Below are 24,761 nucleotides of genomic sequence, written 5' to 3' on the forward strand. Positions count from 1 at the left end.
GGTCGCTCCACGTCCAGCCAGTCAAATTCTTGTGAGGAACTTGTCTCACAAACGTTGTCAACAACACATGAGATCATTGGTTGGGTGTGTTGGAGAAATTGAGTGCCACTGCTCCGTCCGTTACAAGCAACGTTGCTTTTTTTGTGACCGTCAACAGCTTCCACTGCACGCACGATGAAACCTACAGGCTAGTGAACGGCATGCTTTTCTCTACACTGCTTACATTTAGAAGAAAGGATGGAAAATTAGCAGCGTTGATGGGTAAAACCTCTGCAACATAACACTAAAATAACAGCTAGATAAATACAACATATCACTTACCCTGGTGGTGCAACTCACTGAATAGCCCCAGTTTACTTCCCACCTTCCCCCTCTGCTTGGTTAAGTGTACAAACATCCGCTTTATTTCTAATCTATTTCTCCTCAGCCTCTCTCCATTCTGCTCATGCATCAGTGTAAAATTAATTTCATATTCCTTAAACTTGAGAAACAATAAGCCCTGGCTCTGTTATGCAGGTCTGTGTGGTGAAGATGATCATGGAAATGATGTGTTTATGTGTGTGTGTGGGTGTGCATGCATGAATCCCTGTGTTCCTAATTGGCATTGTGTCTATCTTTAAGAGGGCAGACTCACATCCCACATCCCTCTGAGAAACAAAGGCAGAGCAGCTGATGAATCCATGAGGATGAGCCTGGATCAGCTGTCTGCGCTTCTGTTAGTACCGGCAGAGACAGCGTGGCATACTAACCATGAAGCAGATACTGTAAGGGTTTTTGCATGAAAGATGCTACAAGTTGTGTTCATTAACATCGACATATGACTGCGTTAAAGACAGCACCGTACAATCTTTCAAGTTTGTTCGTTTTTTTTTGTTTGAAATTCTTTATTCAGTCACATCCCACTACAAGCATTCTCAACACAAACATTATCGACAAAATAGTGACTGAAAAGGCACAGGCAGAAGCATAGTGCTTATATTAATGCCTGTCCTACATACCAAAAAAGCAAACAATCAAACAAGCAATAGCAAGTAAACAAATAAGACCACAGCAAGGCATCTATGGAACACTAGTGGTATTTCGTATCACCAAAGATGTTTGGCATCAATTTTTTGGTTGTTTTCTTTGACTGTTTTGTGTCATAAATGAGTTTACTCATACGTGTCATTGTCTGCCTGCTCGTGCATGATTCCTCTTTGTCTTTTGCAAGAGCAGGGAAATGTTTGTGGATCACTCTTATCCCCCCTCTGCACGGCTTCGCCTTCTCCTCCTCAACCCCTGCTCCCTAGACGCACACTTATATCCTTCTAACTGTTTGAAATCTTTCAGTGAAAAAGCCCTCTATAAGCCCTACTCATGGTGTATTATGACTCAGGAGGTGCGTTGCCGTGTGTGCTGAGCTGCCTTTCCTCAGAGAGGATGTGTGCCTGTTTCAAACACCTTTCCTCTTTGGCTCTGCAGGTTTAAGGGGTGTGTGGGTTGAGGTCAGAAAGTTAGCCGAAAGGCTATCATATATGTGTGATGATGGCTTAGAGCAGGGTCATGAGGAGGTGGCGATATATACGAAAGATGCATGAAAAGAGGTTTGGAGAAACAGAAAAAAAAAGATGTAAAGTGCAAGTCTAATGAGAGGCATGAGGGTACGTAATGTGTACAAATACAAAATATATAGTTTTGCTTACATTCCACACCTCAGTAAATACGACGGGAAGAGTTCCTGCACTGTGTGGCTAACTGTCATCAACTAAGGAAGATACTGCACATTGCATGCCATCTGACATCAAAGTCTGGCTACAAATAAATAAATTAAAAGTTGAGCCCATGCAATATCTATAATCCAACAAATAAATTACTTTCCTCGGCTTCCTCCCTGTTGGCTTGTGCAATGCAAACCAACACCCACTGAGCCGAGCTGTATCATGTTCCCCACAAACCCCTGACGCAGGCAGAATATGAGTGACGCAGGGCTTGGAGAAGTAGTTTTGAAACATATTTCTGGAGGACGGCTCAGAGAGGAAATTTTAATAAATCAAGCAGAAATGAATACAAGTAAATAACTACAGTATTTCGAACTCTCTTTTTAAATTGCTTGACCAAAAATGTTGAACTTCATCTAAGATGCTGTTAATGTGAGTAAAACTTTTTATAGAAAATACACAAAGTTTATGCTATTGATATTTGATGATTTTAACAGGGTGTAGGAAGCTTATAAGAGGCAATGAAAATAAAACAAGAAAAGCAGAAAGCAGAATTAGACACAATTTAATTTAGGGGACATCTTCCCTTCAAATCAGCAAACTGCACCAACTTCCAGCTGAAGCACTTCACTTGACTCCCCACTGCAGCCACTTGTGCAAAACGCCACATCAGAAAAAAGAGGTTCAATGTGAATTGAACTTCTTGAGCCTTTGGATGTTACAGTTTTGAGTAAGATTGTTGGATTGATTCTAGTTTAAATAAATAAGTAATGAACTTTTAAGACCATAATAAGCTTACTATTGGCTCAATTTGAACAGTCACATTGGTATCTTGTGCTGTCAGAAAACATTTCTCCCCACAGTTTGTGATACTGTCGGAGGGTGATTGTTTTCTCTTATATAACTGAGGAAGAGCAAAGACAATAAAGCTGGGCATCTGATGAATAAAGGCCGATTGTGGAGTCATGGATGTATCCGCAGCAGATATGGCCAGGGGTGTCTTACCCTCATCCAGTTTCAGAAGATGAGGAGAGATCAGTAGCATATTACACCGGCCTCTGTCTTTGAAGTGTTCAATGTACAAACTGGGATACATGAAGACGGGGAGGAAGTGGTGCATTTTTCATAGTGTGTATGTTAGTGTGAATGAGTGGATCAGTCTGAGAGTATGTGTGTGTGTGTGTGTGTGTGTTCTTTTGAGTTGTTTGAAACTGTGTTAACGTTGCATGAGAGAGCAGCAGAGCCAGAAAGATATAGGTATGAATGTTGGTGGATAGGAAGTAACGTAGTCTTACTGGACTCACCGTTAGGTGCTGGAAGAGCCACGCTCTCATGATGTTGGTGGCCACCTTTGGGAAAATCCCCCTCTTCTTGTTGTGTTTCTTTTCTTTATCCGGGTCATCGTCATCCCCTGTGCTCGGCGAAGCCACACTGTTGTCCAGGCCATCACCTGTCACATGACAAGAAACAGGAAGAGACAGTGAAATATCAGACACACACTTTGTTTACTTCCCGCATTCGCTACGCTTCTGCGTTCAAAGGGAATAAATAAGATTTTGAAGGAATTCTAGAGGGCTTTGTATGCATGGACGAATGGGTATAAAGACACAACAATGGCAAGCAGAGAATGGCTGGAAAACAGCACCTCATAAATGCATTCATTTTTAATACATTTATAAATAACCCTGCCTTTCATTTCTCCCCCCCCCCCATCACTGAAAACACAGAAAGCGCTCGCATCTTTCTGTGAGAAAAAGAGGGAGAAAGGGGAGCACAAAAGACTTGTAAGGTCGCATTTCCCCACTCTCCCATCCAAACCCGCGCAGAATTGAAAATGACAGAGAGATTTAGTCTTTATTATCCTGAGGGAAAAATAGTTATTGAAGTGTCGCCCCGGCACATTCTGCCATTTTACCTGAGGTGGAAAGAGTAACACGGCACTACAAAAGGCTAGGTAGCGAGAAGGGGGGAAGGCAGGAAATAAAAGGAAAATAGGTGGGAAAAAAAAGGAAGTCAGAGGCACAAACAGCACTAACAAAGCTAGCTGCTTTTCATAACAATGGCGTTGTGTCTGCTTACAGCAACCTGTAGGGCTTCGATAAGACTCTATTAAGGCCAGTTAACCTCACCTAAGGGAAACAGCTCAAAGTATTTGAGCACTGAGAGAGAAAAGTGAAAGGAACGCGCTCCGTGGGCCTTTTTCTCTGCATTCAGGCTCAACAACATGCGCACACAAACACACCGCACATATTCAAAACCACCCAATTACTGTAAGCATTTGATACAGCTCCAGTGGAGAAAAAGCTGCTCTTCCCATCTGTGGCTATGAAAAGCCTAATTGTTATTATCATTATTCAAAAATGCGAGCCACCCTCATTGAAGATGACAATCATAAAAGAAACATGAGGCGAAGTAAACAAGTGGCGCCCTCACTGCTGGATATTTTAGTGGCAAATAACTGACTTTTGTCCCGCTTCGCCTCGCTTTACTCCAAGAGAGAAGAATTAAAAGAAGAAAAAGAAAAACGCGCCGAAGCAGTGCACAGAAATGGATCCGGTTATTTATTGATTACACACAAAGCACTTCTAAAGCATCGGGGTCTATTCACTGCAGCACAAGTAGATAACTGCACCAAAGCAGGCCGGCGCTGCTCTAGCTTGCAGAGGGGCGACATCCAGCACCTAGCTAAACCCTAAGCCCAGATTCATCGATAATTAATAGGGATGTTGGCGCTAATCCGGTTGGAGATGACTTTTTTCCAGCCTGCCACATCAATGGAATAATCAAGTTCCTAAAACCCAGGCCTTTGCTCCCCATTACCTCAGGCAAAAGAATTCCTGAAAGCATGCCTGGAGGGCACCTGAATTATATACACCATTAGGAGAGAGAGCCTCTCAACGATCCATACGAAACAACACACTTGACTACCACTAACTCTCTCTCGCGTCGACTGCTCTGGCAGAAGGAGATACATATGCACACATATTGAAGGCTTTTTAATGAACCTCATATGGGAGTGGAGGTGACGCGGCTGATGGTGGGGGAGGGATAAAACAAGAGCCAGCTTTGCATCGATGTTGCAGCGCTGATGCAAACGCCACCCACTACACACTGATAATGCACACATGGAGATGGAGCCGGGGGTACAGTAACAAAAGGGGAAGCAGCATCATAGGGCTGAAGATTTTGGACCAAAGTCGTTAGGGCCTGCCAGTTTAAACAGATGCACGTACAGGTCCTGTTTTAGTTTCTTTTCTTATTGTTTAACGAGGAAATACTCGTTCCACAGGATTTCCATGTCATAATTTCCTTATACTTTTGTTTGTTTGTTTTATCCTGAAACGGTGGCTATTTTCAAAAGCACATATTACAGAACAGTATGTACTGTATACTGACCCGGCAGTCATTGTTAGTATGTAGCATGCCACTGTAAAAACAGCTCCCACTGTAATGGTGCTTTGGCTTATGGGATGTAGTTTGACGGTAGACTGGTTTGTTCCCACATACAGAAGATTGTACAGTTTTTTGCACACCTATCCCAGCTCGAGGTCAAGGGCGTCTGCTGGAGCTTATGCCAGCTTGCTACAAGTGAAAGGCAGGGGTTCACCCTGGACAGGTAGCCAGTCCTTCTCAGGGCACTTTGTACTACAAGTTAATAAATGTACACCCTAGTCATATATAATGCAGTTTTGAAAAGAGTGAGTTTCTTCTTTATCCATTATGTATTTTTTTTCTTCTTTGAGTTTTCTCTAAGTTTGATAACTTCTTCTGTAGTTCTTTATTTTCCATTTTATTACTAACGCTGGGGTCCTGGCCAAGATCAGGAGCTCAGTTTAGCAGTAACACATTAAGTTTACTCAAAATAATGATAAGTATAGACACGATATACTAGAGGTATAAAGCATTATAATGTATACCATCAAAAAGTTGACCCCCAATAAGTTAAATATGGATAGTTGTGCTTATTTTCTATTGATGTTTAATTTAATAATTTTCTTGACTCTTCAAACATACTTAATGTTTTACTCAATGCAATCAAATATTTTGTGTGGGAAACAAAGTACCCAGGAATATCTCAGAGAGATGTCATATTCGTCTTTTCCACTTTTCCAGTCAAAAACCACAAAGATATTCAATTTATGCAAAGAAAAAGAGAAGAAAAGTAGCAAATCCTAACATCTGACAGTAAGTACCCATCAATTTTAGTTTGTATTTAACAATCAATTACAGTTGTTGGTTGACCAATCCATCAATTGATTAACTTGCCATTTCAGTGCTACACTCCAACACACACACACATACACACACATATACACAACGAGAGAGCAATATCCAGCTTCTCAGCCCCTCTCTGTCCTGAAAACACACTCACATTGCAAGCTTCAGTTACATCATTAGCCTGGGACAAACACAGCCTGATCCTAACAAGTGAGTTGAGTTTTTCCTTCCTACTGTTTCAGGGCTAAAATACACACACACCCCTCTGTCTCGCCTCTCCTCTGCCTGCTGGAAAAAGAGGGGTGAGTCGAGCTGAGGCTCTGTAATCTAAGACCAGATTTTCATTGGAAGCAAATGCTTTCAATCCGTTGTAAAGACCGGCTCATGTTCAGCAAAGCCTACAATAACAAACCTAGGGGCTCGTCCCATGCGAGTTGAGAAAACAGAAGCCAACGGCCGGAGCACCAGCTTGGAGCATGAGTGAGCGGGCATGCACACCCAGGGAAAAAGGTGAGATATCACGAGAGTTGTACTGATAAAGAGGAAAATACTACAAAAACAAAAAAAAAAGCACAAAAGTTAAAACTAAAATTCTCTTGCTACCATTACCGTCACAGATAACCCAAGCCAGACAAGGAAACACTAACACATCCGAATATTCCTTCCTTTCCTCTCCCTCACGTCTGACCTATAGACACGTATTTTACCTAGAAGGCAAGAAAGACGGAGCAGGGCTGGAGAATGGCCATCAATTTTATTGGCATTTCCATTTTCAGTGCAATTTGATACCAATCACCTCTACAAGGTCTGGGGCTAATTTCTGCTTTTCTTTAACTGGGGCGGGCGAGCGAGGGGACGAGCAAGCGAGGGGAGGGGAAAGAGTGGAGTTGGCAGTGAGGCAGGCTGAGGCAGGAAAGGTGCTGAAGCTGTGTTCAGTAGCGATGTTGGGGAAATGTCAGCGGTGTTACCACAGCCTGTCAGAGGAAGAGAGGCAAAAATGGGGGAGGAAGGCCAGAGAAAGAGAGAGCGGGGGGGTGAGATTGTGCAAGAAAAGAGGGAGAGATAGAGGAATATTCAGAAAAAAAACAAGAAAGGAAAGTCAAACTCAAGCTGCTGATGGAGGCAATGAAGGGGGAGAAAATAATGGATGTGAAGAAGAGACGCAGTGGTGCGCTGTAGTTAATCAGATGAAACAAAAAGGGAGTCCGTTGTTATCTAAATAATATTTTCTTGCTTCAAACTTCTGAAAATGACATTTTCTCAGAAGTTACTGTTTCCATGTTATGTTGGACATCCCAGTATCAAAGTGTTTTCTGTTTTCTCGACGTTGGCTCTGTAGTAAAAGTAATCATTCTGAACGCGGATTAGCATGCAGCAGAAAGCAGCAAGGCTCAAAGTGTTGCATGATTGTCCTCCTGTCAAATTGTGACTGGAGCCCATTCCGACTCCCCCATAAAGACGGCAGAAGATCATGTGAAGAGATGTAACAATATGTGGGGTGAATATTATAAAACAGATGTTTTTGCTGAACGTTAAAAGACGCTGCATAATTGCCTCAATGTAATGCATGTTGATATGCTGCAGGAGTACAAGCTACACAAACGTGTTTTTATGTGAGCACACACACTGGGTGATGACTCAAGCCTCTTGGGGCTTTTTCTTGTTCAGTAGACAACATTTCAACGTTTTTGTACTTTGTAAATATGCAGTCGCATGTGGCAAAGTTGAACGGGCAGAAATGATTTCAAATACATTTCTGTTCGCGTAAAAATGACCTCAGTGATACAATACTCGGCCGCTCAGCCAATTAGCCTTTTCGGTGGACTCATTTATTCTGTCAGGCTGTGAGCTGTCAGTCTATAAAGCCACCAAATCACTCAGCCAGTGAGCAAGTTGGTAGGTCTGTCATAAAACAAACTTGTCAGTCATTCAGTCATTCACCAAGTCACTCAGAAAGCTACATCGGCAGCCAGCAGGCCGTTCAGCCAATAAAGCAGTCAGTCACTCTCCATACGCAGGCTGCCAGCCTTATTAAGGGCCTCGGCAGGCTGTAACCCTGGGCTCCATGCATGCAGTGCGGGGAAGCTAAGTTAGCAAGCTCCAGTTCCCCACGAGGAAAAGCCACAGGCACAACTCTGGGCCTGGCCCACTGATCAGCCATGACAACGTCTTTGAGACTAGTTAGAGGAGGGGCTGGGAGGGGGGATGGGGGATGAATCAATGCAGGGTGGAAGGGGTGCATGTTTGTATGTGAAGAATGTATGCATGCATAGATGTGCATTGGTCTGTATGTCTGTGTGTGCATCTCTGCCTTTCCTCACCCATGTTGGTTTCCAGCCACAGAGGATCAGTGTGTGTGTGTGTGTGTGTGTATGTGTGTGTCTGTGTGTATGTGTGTGTGGCAATTAGGAGCAGGCCACTGACTGGAAGGAGCCAGGGGCAGTTGAAATGCCCCGGGGCCAACCAGGGGAAGGAATATTTTATCAGTCCCCTCTCACTCTGTATACAAAAATACACACTTGCACACAAACTCAAGCTCATATACTGAGAGCAAGGGGATGATGACTTCAAATGTTGTTAGCTTTCTTCGTGCATTACCACTAGCTTTGCTAGCATTAGCTAAACGGACACTGCTGTGTTCATTCAGCTCGGTGGCTTCGGTTTGATCCCTTCCTACTTCTTTCCAGGAGCGTGACAACCGGGTTGCTGTCGTCTCTCCTGAATGGAAGCTAGAAATGTCCCTGCTGTAAATCAAACTGTATCTTCACGCGCAGACATGAGGTTGACATTTTGTAGCGTGCCCAGTTATCGTGTTTTCAGCCTCTTCATCCAGCGAGCGCAAATTAAGCCTCACCTCCTCTGTTTCATCATCTCCCTCTCGCGTCTTTATCACTTCTCTGCATCTCTCTTTCCCAAGGCGTACGCTGGCATTATCAAAGAGTATCTAGGCTAATCTGTTATGATCTGATTATGAGGCATCTCTCAGCACAAGAGCGACACTGGTACTACCTGCCCTCTGCGCACGGGCACACGTGCCATTCTGAGGTGTCAGCCATTTTTCTGCTGCCTGGCAAATTAGCAGCCACAGACTCGCCAGTCATTCATCCGCGAACAGGGATCCTGTCAGCCATGTCCCTTCTAGCGCAGCGCGAGAGAATTATGACATTTAGCTTTCTTTTTTTTTCGCTTCTTTTCATAGTAACACTGGAGTAATGAGAAAAAAAGGTTATAAATATTAGCTTTGTGCCAGATGTCATGGGTGGGATCCTGTGTGAGAAATAATTCACAGATGGCAGAAAAGTTTCTGTTTCAGAGGGTACACTGAGATGTTTTTGTAAGGCTTTATAGGCTATGGATGGCCTGAGAGGAGACGGGTCTTTGGAGTTTATGACAGTGCATTTAGTCGAAAGGTTTATTTGTTGCAGGAGAGAGTGACTGTCTTTTACTGTGAGTGCAAGTGACCTGGAGCTGATCTCTCACAGGCCCCTCCTACAGTTTCACACCCCAGAAAGCTCACATGACCCTGGATTGGCTGGCCGGGCAAGGCCCAGGCCTCAGGGGCCCGCTATCCTGTTCCACATGGGAGACACACACATCTCATATCAGCAGGCGAGAAATTCATACGTACACACATGTGCACTAAAAACATTGACGGACAAAAGTGCGCGCACACACTTGCTGGTGTACATTCACTAAAGTGCTCTCTGTCTCACTTGTTTTTTTTTTCTTCTTCTCCTTGGCATTCACACAGAAACACACACTCACTCAAACACACATACATTACATTCCCAGAAATCCTCAGAGGGGTAAAGACGGGCTTGCGAGAAGGGGGGAGCAAAGAAAAAAGTGGCGTTTATTGTATTCAGGCCATTCATAAGCTCTAGACTTGCGGAGGGAAAGAAAGTGTGGAGTGGAGGGGTGTTCTCGGGGACCGGGGGTGGGGAGGGCGGGGGGGGGTTCCCTTCGCATGGATCTGGTGGCCCCTCCCACCTCCAAATATTCTCAACATGCAGGAATTTCATGCAATGCAGTTCCCAAGTAGTAGCACATTTTCAAAAGCATCTGCCCCCTTTTAGCACACCAAAACAGACACACACACAGACACACACACATCCACACACACACACACACACACACACACACACACACACACACACACACACACACACACACACACACACACACACAGACGCACGCACGCACGCATGCACACACACACGCTGCTCGCAGGCAATCGTTTCCTGAGCTTTCGATGAGAAAACTTTCCAATAATGACGACCAAAGTATTCTAAACCGACCCGCACACATTCGCTTCAATACAAAACACTCTCTGTGACCAATGTTGTTTCGTCTCCCTTTTATTCCTGCGGAGGAGGAGAGATGGAAAGAAATCCCCTAATCTACTCCGCGGATAATGACATGCATCCTCGACAAAACAATATGGCTCGTCTAGACTTCCCTTCCTGCCTTTGCCAGAGCGTCTCTGCTGTCTTTTGGATCTTTGCTTAAAAATTTCAGCCACTGGTTGGAAGACATGTCTGTTCAGAGCGTACAGCGGCTAAAATGTAACAAATAGATAGATCAGCAAACAGAGAAAGTCGTCATCATAACAAAGGGTAACAATTGGGGCCTGCCAGGTAAACAATCGGGGGGCCGAGCAAAGTAATTGCTTCCTGTAATCAAAGACAACTCCATAGAAGTAATTACAGAAAATAAGGAATGCTTTGTGAGAACAAAGCCAGTTACTTTGAATGATGACAGTTTTGTGGATCAGCACTGACAGATTCAATAATGACAGTAACTGGTGAGTCATTTACAAGGGTTATTTGTTATTAAAGCATACTGGAGACTTCTTGCTGTGAGAATATGAGCCAAGTTTAGGGCAATTATTTCATTTGTGGTGATCTGATTCGAGGAGGGCATCGGAAGTCAGTCGCAGCAATTGTGTTTAACTAAAAAAAAAACAAAAAAAACCCCCAAACCACTAGTTTCATATTTGGGAGATAATTAGAGATTGCGAAAACTTCAGGCCCTTGAGATTTACTGTACGTCACTTTCGCTAGAGCGGTTTGTATGTATTGTTTTTCATATAGTGAATGCCTTTAGAAATTCAAGTATGCTCCATGTGTAGCGCATTATTATGTGTGCTGGTAGCAATGCACATGTGTAGAAATGGATATAGCAGACTTGCAGACATCAGTTTGTTGATTTTGTTGCGGAAACTGATAATTCAGTTCACAAAAATAAATAAATCTTTACCTTCCTGTTCACCAGCGTTATGAAATATCCAACGTAAGAGCTGTGTTAATAGCCATTTCTCTGTGAAAATGTTCTTGTTCTCCTGTGTTATCACTGATAGAGGTGGTGGTGGTGTGTGTGTGTGTGTGTGGGGGGGGGGGGGGGTTGAGGTAGGGATTGGGGGGCTCAGGCCTGTTGACATAGCCATAGGTGATGGCAAAAATGTCAGTGTAAATGTGACTGCCCTCTCTGTGCCATTTTCCTGAAAAGGGTCATCACCACAGGCTGCCTGACACGCTGGAAAGCGCCTGAAGCGCAGGGCACCGGCTCGACATTAAACTGCAGTATGCCTCCGCGCACACCAGAGCACACACACCGGGACACACACACCAAAAACAAACCTCATATTCCCACTTCTAGATCAGTTGAGAAAGAAAAAAAAATGAGCAAGAAAGAGGCCTAGAGTACAAGTTAAAATGAAAGTGGAGGCCGATGAATCCACCCTTTCATGTTGAGCACTTTTGCTGTGTAACTATTGATTTTTCCCTTCTTGCCTTTGTGTTGCCGTTTTCTTTTTTTCCTAACCTGAAGACTGAGGGCCAGACTTGGTTCAAATGGGAGTACTTTTAAGAGGGACACAAATCTTTTTAGCCTCCGACAGAAGCACATACACACACATGCACGCACAAAAGACATGGTAAGAGTCCTTAAAATGTCTGTTTTGCTGCTTTCTGACTCTTAGCGCTGCCTCTCAATTGTTTCACTGCCTCTCAGATAGCTTTTGACACCTTCAGCTCACCGAGCTTCAGTCAAACTCGGCGCACAGCGAACAGAGAGGGAGAGAATCAAATGGACTATGGGAGAAAAACGGGAAGGGGGGAGGGGATGGTAGAAAGGACAAGGGCTACAACAAAAGCTAAGAGCACTTAACAGCACAATGGCACGGCAGTCTTTTCCAAAAGTCAGCTGATGTGCTGAAGGGCGTTCCAAAGTCCTTCAATGTAGATGTGGGACAAAAGGGGGGACCTTCAGCTCACCCTAATCCTGTCCGACTTTAATGTGGACCAAAACCGCAGCAAATAAAAATAGAGAAAATAGATACACTCGTGAACGTACTATAATCAACTATCAAACCATCCACACAACAAACATGAGGACTGAATGATTCTGCCTTGCAGAGCCTTCTACTAAGTTACCAAATTATCATTTTAACCAATATAAATGTGCCTTTTCAAATGAACCAATGCAGCCATAACTGTTGAAGTCCATCCAGTCTATCAACACAACTAGTTAAATGGAAAAATTAAGTGCAAATGCATAGTTTCAACGCCAGCGACTGGTCTGCTCCATCTCTAATCACACCTTCATGTCCAGGGTCTAGTCCCATTAACCAAGCTAAAGATACCCAGTTAACATTTAAGAGCTAACGTGCCAAGCACTTGTCTTTGCCTGCAATTTTAATAGCGAGTATATTGTAACTGTATGAATGACAAAACCTCTGATAAACTATTTTAATGCACATGGATTTTCCCACTCATGCTAATCAGCACCGGCCACACTGAAGTATGTTAATAGATAATAGAGGCACGCTCATCCTGCGGTGGCATGCTAATAATAGTGCATTAGCTTCCAGAGAGATTGTTTCTCTCTCTTTCTCTCTCTCTCTCTCTCTTTTTTCGAGTCACAGAGGATTTAAGTATTATGTGCGAACATAAGACCGTTTGTATCCACAAGCTCTAGTTAGAGAGGAGATGGTGGTGAAAACAAGATAAGTTCTTACCTGAGCCACAACCCACTCACTCAGATTGCTTAGTGGTTGCATTTGCATTTTAGGGGTTTAGCTTTGCTTTTTTAATGGGTATACACCCATTTATATCATAGAAAGGCCTTTTAAAAATTAATTCATAAGTGATTGGTGCTCCTCTGTAGTTTTAAAGATCGCCCCCTCACAGGATTGCTGGGTCTTCTCTCCCCCGTCCTTGTCAAGGCCTTGATAGGCACAGGATGTGGTGTTGTGTGGATGTGGGGCATTTGTAGTCCTATCAGCCTACCCATATACAGCCCTGATAAGACTTCTGGGACAGAAGAGGAGGAAAAGGAAGTGTGGGCTTACATCGACCCACTTCCTGTGGAGTACGGGCCCATGTGGACGGGAGTGATATGCCCCCCGTGGACGCCAGCGCTCTCGCCAAACAGTCCCACCAAGACACTTCCTGAAAGAGGCAGATCTCTCTGGGGGTGACTTCCTGTAAGACTATGACCTCTCTGTGGCTCAAGAGAATCTCAATGGAACAAAGACCCAGGACTGCCCACGGGAGCTGGTGTGTACAATACATATATGTAGTTGGTGTGTGTGTTTAACACCGCCATTCAGGCCTTTACTCCAAAGGTTATCACTAGAGAGAATCTCTGCCCTCAGTCCCTGCTCATCTCTTTGAGTTTCACTGGCTCGGAGCGAGAAGAGACGATCAAGTTACTTCCAAATGTGTGTGCTCACGAGTGTGTGCACCACAAGTGGCAAGCTTTGTGTTGCTCTGCAAACACAAAAAGTAAACACCCATGTTACCCTCCAGCCCAGCCTGGTGCTCCTGTGTTTATCTACAGGTTTTTGTTATCTAGCCCTCTCTTTCCTCCTCTTCCCTCCCCGAACTCTTAGAAAAGCTTGGCGAGGTCTTTATCTCTTCGTCGAATCCCTATAGCAGGTATCCATGTCAAAGGGACCAATAGGAGGGGGGTCTCTGGGGACAGCATGTTTGGTCTGGGTCAGCCTTGGGTCAAGCTTTGGCCTAGAGAACTTGCATTAAAACTATCCCTTACTTTTAGCCTACTGGCTGCCTGGTTACCTGGGCACACTTCATCAACAATAGTATTTCGGACATTTATGCTCTTTACTCACACAGTCGGCTAAACTGAAACTGAATGTTTAAACAACTAGTGTACAGCATAACTGCAGCAGCACCATGTGTCTCTATAAAGACACAGTTTCCTCCACAGATCCAAAGTATGAAATTACATTACACCAAAGTAAAAAAAACATAATCATTAGAACACAAGGAAGATGTATGTGTCACGTAACAGTCATAATTTCAGTTATGGCAAAAATGTAGGTAGCACTGACCTATATCGATACTAAAGCAAATCCACAGAGATGCAAGTTGTGGCCAAAGATGGCGCTTCTGCTGGTGTTCTCCTGGCATGAAATTGGCTTTGTGTGGGTGTCGTTTGGAGAGCTGGCTGGTAAATTCTCCCCTTCTTTTGTTCAGAAAGGCGGGGGGGTGCCTCCATGCATAATGGTCTTAGCCAGGGAGGTCTGGAACAGTGTCCATAAATTGAATTATTTCAATTTGAGGGAGCGAGTGAGAGAATAATGGAGAGTAGCTGTGAGAGTGTGTGTTGCATTTACATGTGAACATATGCATGTGCACTGGCAGAGAGAAGCTCATCTCTATTCTTCTACTGGGTTCTTATTTACAAGTGAGAATATAAGTTGCACAAGATTATAGAGGAGGCCAAATGCTACCTTGCAGCTGGAAGCTATAATAATAGATGAAATTTGGATTGCTGATTGTCCCATCTGAATGATACAGTTTCTGTATCTTTCACTTCTAGCCAAGACATTAACAAGTTATTTTACTTTATATACAGTGAGAATCCCCTAACTTTAAAAATATTAAAGCAACTGACAGGTTTTTTTTTACATATGTGCATGTCTGAGCCTGTAAAGGTGGAGGTGGGGTAAAAATATATTCCCGACACAATATAATCGCGAGGAGACCATATGGCAAACTGGAAACAAGCTATTTATCCTTATCCTCTTTGGAAGCTAAAATTAGCACTTTGCTGTTTGTAGCTTTAAGCTGGACTCCAACTACTGCCATAGTGCTAATAAAAATAAATAAAGAAAAGAAAAGACTTAAAAGGAAAGAAAACAGTGGGCGTTCCACCCCTTCTCATTTTCTAACTTTCTGTGCCCAAGTTTGTCTCTTTTTCACTTTTCTGTTTAGACTAGTTTCTTAAATTCACCTTTCTGACCAAATGGCCCCAATTTAAAGATCAAATAATCTGAACTCAGTCATATGAGCTGCATTAATGTCAAACAAGTGTTGCTTTAGCCAGGTTCCCTAGTAAGCCCATGTGTCAGGAAAGCCAGGATTTCCTGAACATGGACCCCCTTGGATAGCTTAAAAGCATGGGATGATGAGGCTAATCTCTTTATCAAAAGCCTAAATAAACGTTGGTGCTCAGTGCATGGTGTGTGTGTGTGTGTGTGTGTGAGAGAGAGAGAGAGATGCTTGTGTACTCTTGTGTCCCGCAAGGAGCCAAACAACAATTCTCCACCAAGCAAAAGTGCTAATACCCTGTCTCTTTGCTCTCCCCATCCCGTCTCTCTCCTGCTTTCCTCTCATAGCCTATTCATGGGAAAATGTTCATCTTGACCTTCACTCCTGCCAGAGTGGCAGAGATGAATTCACAAGTCCTATCAGGTGCTGTTTTTCTTTCCTAAAAAGTGAACATCTACCTGATCAGAGGCCTCCTGGGCCCTGAGCTCAGCTACTTCTCAAGTGAAGAGATGGAGAAATGAGGGAGGCACAGTCAGCAGTTAAAGGAGCGCAAAGAGGGAAGGAGGGGAGAGCATTTAAGGTCATTTTGTGGGCCAGGCTTAATGTGTTGTGACACATCAGCGATGAACGGCTGTGATTTTGCTGTCAGATTCCCTATGAACCTGTACCGCCACGATGAAGAACCAGAGCGTTTTCTGCCCGCACATGCATGGGATTCCAGGCAACGTGGAGCTGAACTAAACACTGACAAAATAAAGAACAAACGCTGGTGATATTTCCATATTTGTCACCGTTTTGCACCTCTGCAGCAACAACACAAGCGCATTCAAACAGACACGCACATGCATAACTGCACCAGTGAGCGCTTTTTATCCCGTTCATTTGCATGACTGCTGCACGAGCACACTTCAAATCGTTTATATTTGTAAATCAAAGCTAAACAATTTACTTCCAAAAAGGAGATATCTAGTAATTTGACAAAAGCGGCATCTTCTTTTGGGACACGATTACACTGGGATTGAGCAAATTATGGTGCTTTGTACAGAAATAAACCCGACCAGAGCTCTCAGATGACATTTTTCAAACAAGATAAATTCAGAAGCACCGCGTGACAACGTCTTCATGTTTAAATATGCATCTCCTGTGTCACTCTCATTTTCCTTTCCCGCAGACAGGTGACAAAATCTTGTGTATACATTTTCAAACAGAGCAGCTGTCCCCACTGTTACACGTTCAAGTTTTTTCTTGTCATAATCTCCCCGCCCTAAAACACAAGAGACATCTACAAGGCACAGTGGATGTGTAAATAGTATCTTTTAGTAAAAACCAGTAATTAGACATAGGCATTTGGCATTCTCACCAGTCACAAATTAAAGAAGAGCGCTTCCTGTGAGCAGACAGTGCAAATGTGTCTACATCATTAGTGTGCCACAATTATAATATGGGAGCTAAAGATACATTTGCGTCCTGCTTGCACTCCCTCACTGGAGCAAATGAAGTAGAACCTCTGTTTTTTTGTTTTTTATTCTTGCCTAGAAAGGCAGAAAACTATATGAAGTAATCAAAGTAAACTTATAGATAAAACAAAACAAGATGAAATGAATAAAGGACATATGTGATACGGTGGTTGTATTTTGACAGACTTTCTGAACAGAACACATCCAAAGCGAGCACAGAGGCTAAGTGAAGGCATATGAGAGGCAGGGGTGGCGAAAAAGAAAGCCATTTCATGTGGAGGGATGTCATGAATGAATATGTATTTCATGTAAATTGTGCACACAGGCACATTGTAATGGTCTGGGCTAGACTTTGCATTTCTTTGGTCATGCAAAAATGCTCACATGTAACCAACAGACAGACAGAGACGCGGGCTGAATCAATGCAGGGGAGATTTAAACTAACAGAGAGCGGAGGAAACGTTTCATTCACTTTAAAAATGTGCCAGTGTTTCCACTGAATGTTATTACAGAGAAGTCAAAAACAAAAAGTGAAAGAGACAAGCAAAGTGGGGAGAAATACAGCCAATATGCGGAAATATAGCGAATGCATTCAACACATAATTCACAACGTCGAAGCGTCTGACAGGCTGGGAGAACTTATCAAATGGTTTCATGACTATTATCTTCTCACGTATCAGTTAGGGTGAAAAAAAACGTAAGCTGACATGATTGACAAAGCAGATGGGGATCCCATGTGGGACGAGATGAGAGGAGAGGAAATCACATTGTTTACCCTCATTTCAGACCTCTTCCTCGCAAACTCAGCAGCCGTGTTACACCGGCCTTAATCCCAAAAGCAAACTGACTCCTCGCTGTGGGAACCTGATACAATTTCCTCTTTTTTTAAGAGGGGCAAACTAATGCCGCTCGGGTTTGCGTGTTGCTTATGAGGCAATAAAAGTCATGGAAGTCCATCGTTGTCCACTACATGATGGATATGCATCAGCCGACGTGAAGGAGGAAGGTTGTAAAGCTCTCAGGGAATCAGAGCAGATGACTGGACAGTGAAAAGCCAAACAGCTCTTTTCCCATGTCAACAGGTAATAATGTTTGAGATGCAGTAAATCCAACTGAGACTGAATAAACACGCTTTATGCCTCTCATATATTGATCTTCATAAACAATGTGTGGACGGAAAGTTAGCGCTTCTACTCCCACGTGGGGACTGCGTGCAAACCGATACTTCTCTTTGCCAGCAGTGATGTATGGACTTCATCAGACTCCAAAGCAAAACTAATCAGCACTTAACGCAATAATCAGGAGCAACTGCTCTGCTTCTGTCGTCCGCTCACCTGCTTTTGTACAAATGGTTTCAAAGCATTCTGCATGAGATTTTCCATTTCATCTCACTTTGGAGTTTTATTGTCTTTTTCTGTCTTTTTCTGACACTTTCATCCTTCTCCTCTGCGTTCACACCCAGAGGAAATCAGAAAGAGAATCCTGTTTGTGTCTGCCAGCTACTGCAGCTACTGTACTTCCACCTCCAATAACACCAAGTGCAGAATAATCAGGGGAGCAACACACCTTTTATCCACCCACAGAGCCTCACATTTAAACAGATTACCGGCAACGCAGAACACCACTAAGACATTTACCGGACCAGGGATCTTGCTTAGTTGTGTCTAGACATGTGTCTACACATCACACACACACACACACACAAAATAGAAAATATTATACAATAAACATAGTCTCTGTTAAGGTCCAAGACAGCATTTTGCAGATTTATGTATTTTAATATTTGGTCTAAATGAATCGATCACTGGAAGTTGCTACTGGATCACTGAATGTCTTTGTGGTAGAACTTAGCTCCTATCACAAACATATTTCTAGCAAGAAAAAAATAAAACTGAACTACTGGAAGAGAAAAACAAGCCAGGGAGAGGAATACAACGCACAAACACAGAGTTATCCCTTCCAGTCTACTGGACAATCGGACCAATTAATCAGTGACTTTGAGAGAGCCACGTGAAGCCGAATGATTGGCCGAAGCGGAGCACGTTGACGAGCGCCTGGCATCCCTGTCCCTCTCCACATTTGCTCACCATGGCTCTGGAAAGCGCCCAATGAGACGACTGAGAGCAGCAGCTACTCTGCAGCCTGACCTTGATGGAGGGCAGCGGGGTTGGCGGGCGGGTGCATGGATGGATGGATGGACGGTGGATGACAAACATCAGGAATATTCCAGTCTGATCGATGGGGATTCACAGTCAGTGCAGATTACACACACTGAACAGCAATAAACGGGCTAAACCTGGACAATCAAATACGCAACCGGCGAAGTTGACGGTTCAGATGTTTTTAGAGCGACATATTTTACCACCTTCATCCCAGCTGGGAATAGGAACAATATGGACAAATGGTTCATTTCCTTGACTTTAGAGCACCATCTGTTGTCTTAGTCAAGTGTCACTTTGTCTCCTTCCATCCCTTTCCAGCATCCATAAAACTTGAGTTCACTCTAATAATAATCATTTTTTTAAAGAAAACTCTCAAAGACGTGACGTGGGTCACGTCGCATTTGTATTGGTGTATATTTAGTTCACAAAAAAGCATTGAAACATCAGGGCCAGCGCTCAGACAGCAGCAATCCAGACAGACAGAAACACACAGCCTTACAGGGAGCCATTTGTCTTGGCGAAGCACACTGTACTCTTTACAAACGGTCTGGGTAATTGGTGATACATATCTAATATCACCAGTCATCGCCTCACTCCCTGGATGTTTCTGACTCGCAGAGAAGGAAGCCCTGTAGCTTTCAAAAACAGTGCAAACACTCTCTGCTCTGCTCCTCTGCTCAGCCAGCATCGACATCACTGCAGCTGACCGATTCATTGCCTGAATGTTATTCTGCTTCCTTCGCACGCCAGGCCCTTGGAGAAGCCAAGGGGTGTCCTTACAAACTCGCACAGGCAAAGAGAAGTACTTTATACTAGCGAGAAAAAGAGCAGGCTCGCTCGTGTGCATGAGGGACTCCTTCCCATCGCAGGCGTACACGATCTGTTAGCTTTTCCTCTGCCCTCCAAGCATTACTTTTCAAAGAAGAGCATGATCCAACGCTCCAGAGAAGCGTCTCCAGAGGACTTGTGGGTATTAAACAAAGGCGTCTGTTGGTAGGAACTAGTTAACACATTGCTGGGCTAATAGAGTGGGACTAATTAACTACAGGGTTGCTCTCTGACTTGACATGTCGATGCTTGCTGGATGTTTACAAAGATCTCCCAGAAAAGGGAGGAGGAAAAAATAAAAAGAGGCGTCTTTTCTTTGTCTGTTCTTCGGGGAGAAAGGAGACACCCAGGACTGATTTTAGTGACATGTGTGAAGCAAATGTGATCCTCTCTCTGTTTTTTTGGGGGGGTTTTTTTTGCAACTGCCAATGGAATTTAGCACTAAAAAATACCACTGGCATTGTGGTCAAAGCATAAACACCATAACTAAGGATGCAGCATGTGAGAATTGTCACCACATGCCAAAAATAAAAGGCTGACTTTTTTCACGTCGGCACCGTGACACCAACAAAGCGCTGCAAAACATCTGCGAGTTTAAAAGTTATCATCGACTGTTTTTTTGATTTTTGAAAAAAAAAAAAAAAAAAAAAAAAAAGGTTTTAGGTGATTTTCATCTCCCAAAACTTTTCTTTGAGCAAATGGTTCCTCTTTTCTCACACTCACCACCGATCGTGCATGATGCAGGAACCTCCTCACAATTCCTCCAGCTCCTGGATTCGAGAGTGTGAGAAAACATCCAAGTGGAAACACAAATTTTTATACCGGTGGGCAGTGACCCGTTAAGAAAGGATGACGGAGAGAGGAGCACGTGTTTGTCTCAAGGACAGCGTCAGAAAAAAGGCAAAAAAAGGAGAGAAGTGGGCTCACGGGTTAAAGGCCTTCAACTATCCAACATCCGTCCTCTGAGCCTCTCCGCTGCAGCGCGCCGGTACAGGGTGAAGGTTGGATGACCTGTCATTTTCTACATTTGAATTCAGACAAAACCAAGGTCATTTTCTATCTAACTCCACAGTCGGTGCATGGCATTACCTCGGCCTTCAGTACTACTGTGAGTAACCTTCGTAGCCACTCTTGACCACAATTGATCACTTAATTTACATATTATAAATGACTTTTGAAGAAGCCTTCCTTCATCTGTGTATTACGAGAATCGGGAGCATAATATCATAAAGCAACACTTAAAACCGGTCCCTGTCTGGCACCAGCCACAAAGATCACATTTCACCTATTTCAGCTTTTCTACATGCCACTTTGGGTTCAGGACACTGACACCATCTCTGCTTTCAAGATTCAGCCTTAAACACGCTTATATTTATCTCACTGACCTTTTCTGCACTGCCAGTCTTATTTTTTAACCCTTTTAGTTTTTCTTTAGTTTGATATTCATCATAATATTTTACGGCTATAAGCATAATGCTATCTCATATGTTTTTGTTTGTAGTTTAGTATGTAGTTGTACTTGCGTGTGAACAATATATAAATACAGGTCAGTTGAGAAAAGGACAGACAGCAGAGGGATCGGATCAAGGGGGAAGTAACTTAGAAAAAGTTTTTAAAAAAGAGGGAAGGAGAGAAAAAAACTGAAAGAATGAGTGAATGTGATAAAGATGAACATTAGTTGTAAAATTCTGCAGATTAAGAGGAAGTGTGAGAAAAGGACTGTCCTGGCCAGAAAGAAGTGATTTCAAGTTGTGAAGTCATTTTTAAAGATAACTTTAACAGCTTGTAAAAGTTCCACTTAGTTCATCATTAAAGCCACCTAAAACCCAGATCTTTGAAACTGGCTTTCAACGTAGAAGAGCTGACACATCACGCCAGTATGTAGTCTGCTTCCAAGCATCTTTTCCTAATCCTAACCAACTGGTTTCATTGCTTGAATCTAAGCAGATCCAAACCAACTGAGAGAGGAAGTGAAATTGAAGTAAAAAAAACTAAAAGAAAGAAAAGGAGCGGCCTCGAATGTTGGTGGAAACATTTAATCTGATTTCAGAAGCACCTCTGCGCTAATTTAGGCGGGAGGACTTCCTGAAACAGTCCAGTGGAGGCGGGAAGAAATGAAAGTTAATGAGAAAACTTAAGAAGTAACAGAGAAGGAAATGAAGACGGGCGAAGCTGAGAGAAAAAATAGAAGAAGGAAGGATGAGATGAGAAAATAAAAATGTCAGGGGAAGGGGAAAAAGTGAGCAGAAGAGCAAAAGAGGTGAGGAATAAATGATAGGAGAAGGAATGTTTGGAGGGAAAAAGAACGTCAAAGTGAAATCAGGGAAATAAAAGCTGTGAAAAAATGGAAGAGATGATGATGGGGAAGGATGAGAGCGCAAAGGGAACAAATACAAAGAGAGGTGAGAGAAAGGGAACGAAGAAGGATAAACAAAAGGTGGCGTTTGAGAGCGAGTGGGAGGCATGGAAGAAGAAAAAAAAGGGGGAGGAGAGGGAAACAGCGCAGGAGTTACATGAGGAGAGAGAAACCAACTGACAGTAAAATGAAAGAGAGTAGGTGGGAGACAAGGGAAAATTGCAGAAGAGAGGGAGGATGTAAAGATGAAAGAGTGAGAGAGAGGGGAGAGAGACAACAGGGTGAAGCTGTCAGTGAGGGAGTGAGCAAAGTGCCAAACCGATAAATAACCAGCTTACTGGGATTACCAAGGGAATGACACAGAATTTGCCAGAGCCAATATGACGTGGCTGCGATAGCTCTTAACCCATATAAACCTGAAACCGGTCCAAGATGTCCTGCGGTATTCACTGTTGTCACTGTCCTGGTGTTTTGTGTGTGTGTGTGTGAGTGTGTGCAAGTGTGTGTGTGTGTGTGTGTGTGCGAGTGTGTGTGTAGTTTATGTGGGTACAAACATATCATAGTGGCTGCAGGCTTTAGAGATCCAAGCCCTGCTGATGGTACCTGGCTTTAAAGATACAAATGAACAAGAATACACCTCACACCTCGTGTATTCAAACACCAAACATTTACCAAAGCTACAGGTGACTTAAAACTGTGAGGAAACGTAAAAAGCTGCCTGTTTTTTATCTCAACATTCTTCAACCCTTGCAAGGCGCTGTGGCGTGGGTCAAAACAACCCAAGCCAGAGGGAAAGATCTCAGCTCCTCGGAGGGCTCGTCTATCCCTTCGCGCCTTGCAAGGGTTAAAAATATACTTTTATTCACTTCATTTCAATGCCTTTCCTAAGGATCATGAATTCAGTTCAACAGAGCCAAAGTTTGGTTTTAAAGGTCCCAGAGTGTAAGATTTATCATCTGGAGGTTGCAGTTTCAGATTGCAGCCAACTCTTTTGACTCATCCTGGCTTTCCAGGTGTGTAGTAGAAACTGTGGCGGCTGCAAAATACAATACGGAGTTTGATTTAGTTCTGCTGGGTTAAAAGAGCAAGAGTCACCACGAGGAAAAATAAAAACGGCGCTATCTGTAGACGTATATCAGTCTTACATTTGAAAAGAATCCATTCATGACAGCATAACTAGGAATATTCAGTTTCTGCCTGGATATAATTTTTAATTATTTACATCAAACAGATGAAAAAAGGATAATGCAGTTAGCTGGAGTTGATTTGTCTACGATGTTAATGCAGCTGATTTAAACCTGAACAAGAATGCGGATGCCCACTAAGTTTTCCATGATCTGCAAAGACAGCAGAGGTTGTCACAGATGTGGTGTTTGTAGCTTTTACCGACAAAACTCAAACTAGAAAGAGAGTTTCAGTGGTCAACGCAAATAAATAGTTCTTGTGTGCAAATAAACTTGTGCAATATCAAAATATCACAAGTCATAAAATATTATAGTGGCATTAAATTAAAAGACCAAAAGAAACTATGTAATCAAGAATCACAGTTTGTAGCATTCATTGTATGACTTTGATGAACTTGACAACTCAAACCAATTTAAGCTGCTAATTCATTAAAATATTTTTTTCTGAGGTGACATTGTCAACTTTTTGTGGAGTTTTTTTTCAATTAACTGAAAAATTAGGCTATTCTCTGGTGCTGCCATCTCAAGTTTTCTTTATTTTCAAACAAGTTTAAAGACGTTCAGACACATTGCACGCACATGCACACACACATCACCTTTAGCTCCCAACTTGTGACACTTGGACAAATGAATATGACAAATTCAACATACTGACACACGTACAGGTTTATACACGCTCCAGCTCACATGTTACACTCTAATGAACTCCAGCAGCAGACGAGAGTGTACAATAGTCAGAGAGAGTTGGCGAAACCGGGATCAGAGGAGACAGAGAGATGATGAGAGAGAGCGTTATCGGAGGGGGACAAACATAAGGAGTGAGTCTATAATTGGAAAGATGTGAAAAATGAAGTGTCAGTTTGGTCAATAGGGGGCAAAGGTCGGAGAAGCAGGAGCCAAAACTCAGCACAGAGCACGCTCATTAGAGCGACCAATCAGATCTTGCCTGGCTGTCCCAGCCCATTACTCATCAAAGGTAGAGCCGTGCACACACACTCGCACAATATCTCTTTGTGCAGCCCTGATTCACTGTAAGTCCAGCGCTCTTTCATCAGTCTGTGCTTCTCTTCCACGTCATTTGTCCATCTTTTATTTTTATCCAAACTCTCAACGCTGACCATTACCGAAGCGTGAGAAGGAAGGGAAAAAAGAGTATCTGAGAGATAATAAGTTAAAAAGACAAAGGGGAAAACGGACGAAGAGGGGGGGAAAAAAAAGACAAAGTGTGGGCTGTAAATGCAGCTGCTTGTTGGAGTGGGCGCTCTCTGCTCACGCCCAGGCTTTGCCTTCTGGCACTGGTAACCCTGCTAACTACCCGTCCTGACATGGCCTTCAATAATACATGCTGTTGCTTTTTGCCTACAGTTTGTTTGCAACGCTAGCTCAGTCTCCCACCGCTGCCTCCCTCTGTGTGTTTCTCCCTTTAATGTACAGATGCACGCATAATCTTACAATGCACAGACGTCAAGCCGCAGCGGGGGGCTGGGACCATTAAAATAAGGGTCTACACAAATTAAATAACGGATCAAAAAGAAGCTGCATGCACATATTACAGTTTGC

General features: G+C 43.3%; 1 protein-coding gene across 2 annotated transcripts in view; it reads right to left on the minus strand.

Moving 5' to 3' along the window:
- The window catches only part of meis1b (Meis homeobox 1 b), a 78,768-nt gene that overhangs the window by 38,180 nt on the left and 15,827 nt on the right, over positions 1–24,761 (minus strand). For both annotated transcript variants that reach the window (XM_061745953.1, XM_061745952.1), the window contains exon 8: positions 3,002–3,147. In XM_061745953.1, coding sequence (XP_061601937.1) covers positions 3,002–3,147 — 146 coding nt within the window. The remainder of the gene's footprint in view (positions 1–3,001; positions 3,148–24,761) is intronic.

This window comes from Cololabis saira, chromosome 17 (assembly GCF_033807715.1).
Source record: "Cololabis saira isolate AMF1-May2022 chromosome 17, fColSai1.1, whole genome shotgun sequence".
Classification (NCBI taxonomy): Eukaryota; Metazoa; Chordata; class Actinopteri; order Beloniformes; family Belonidae; genus Cololabis; species Cololabis saira.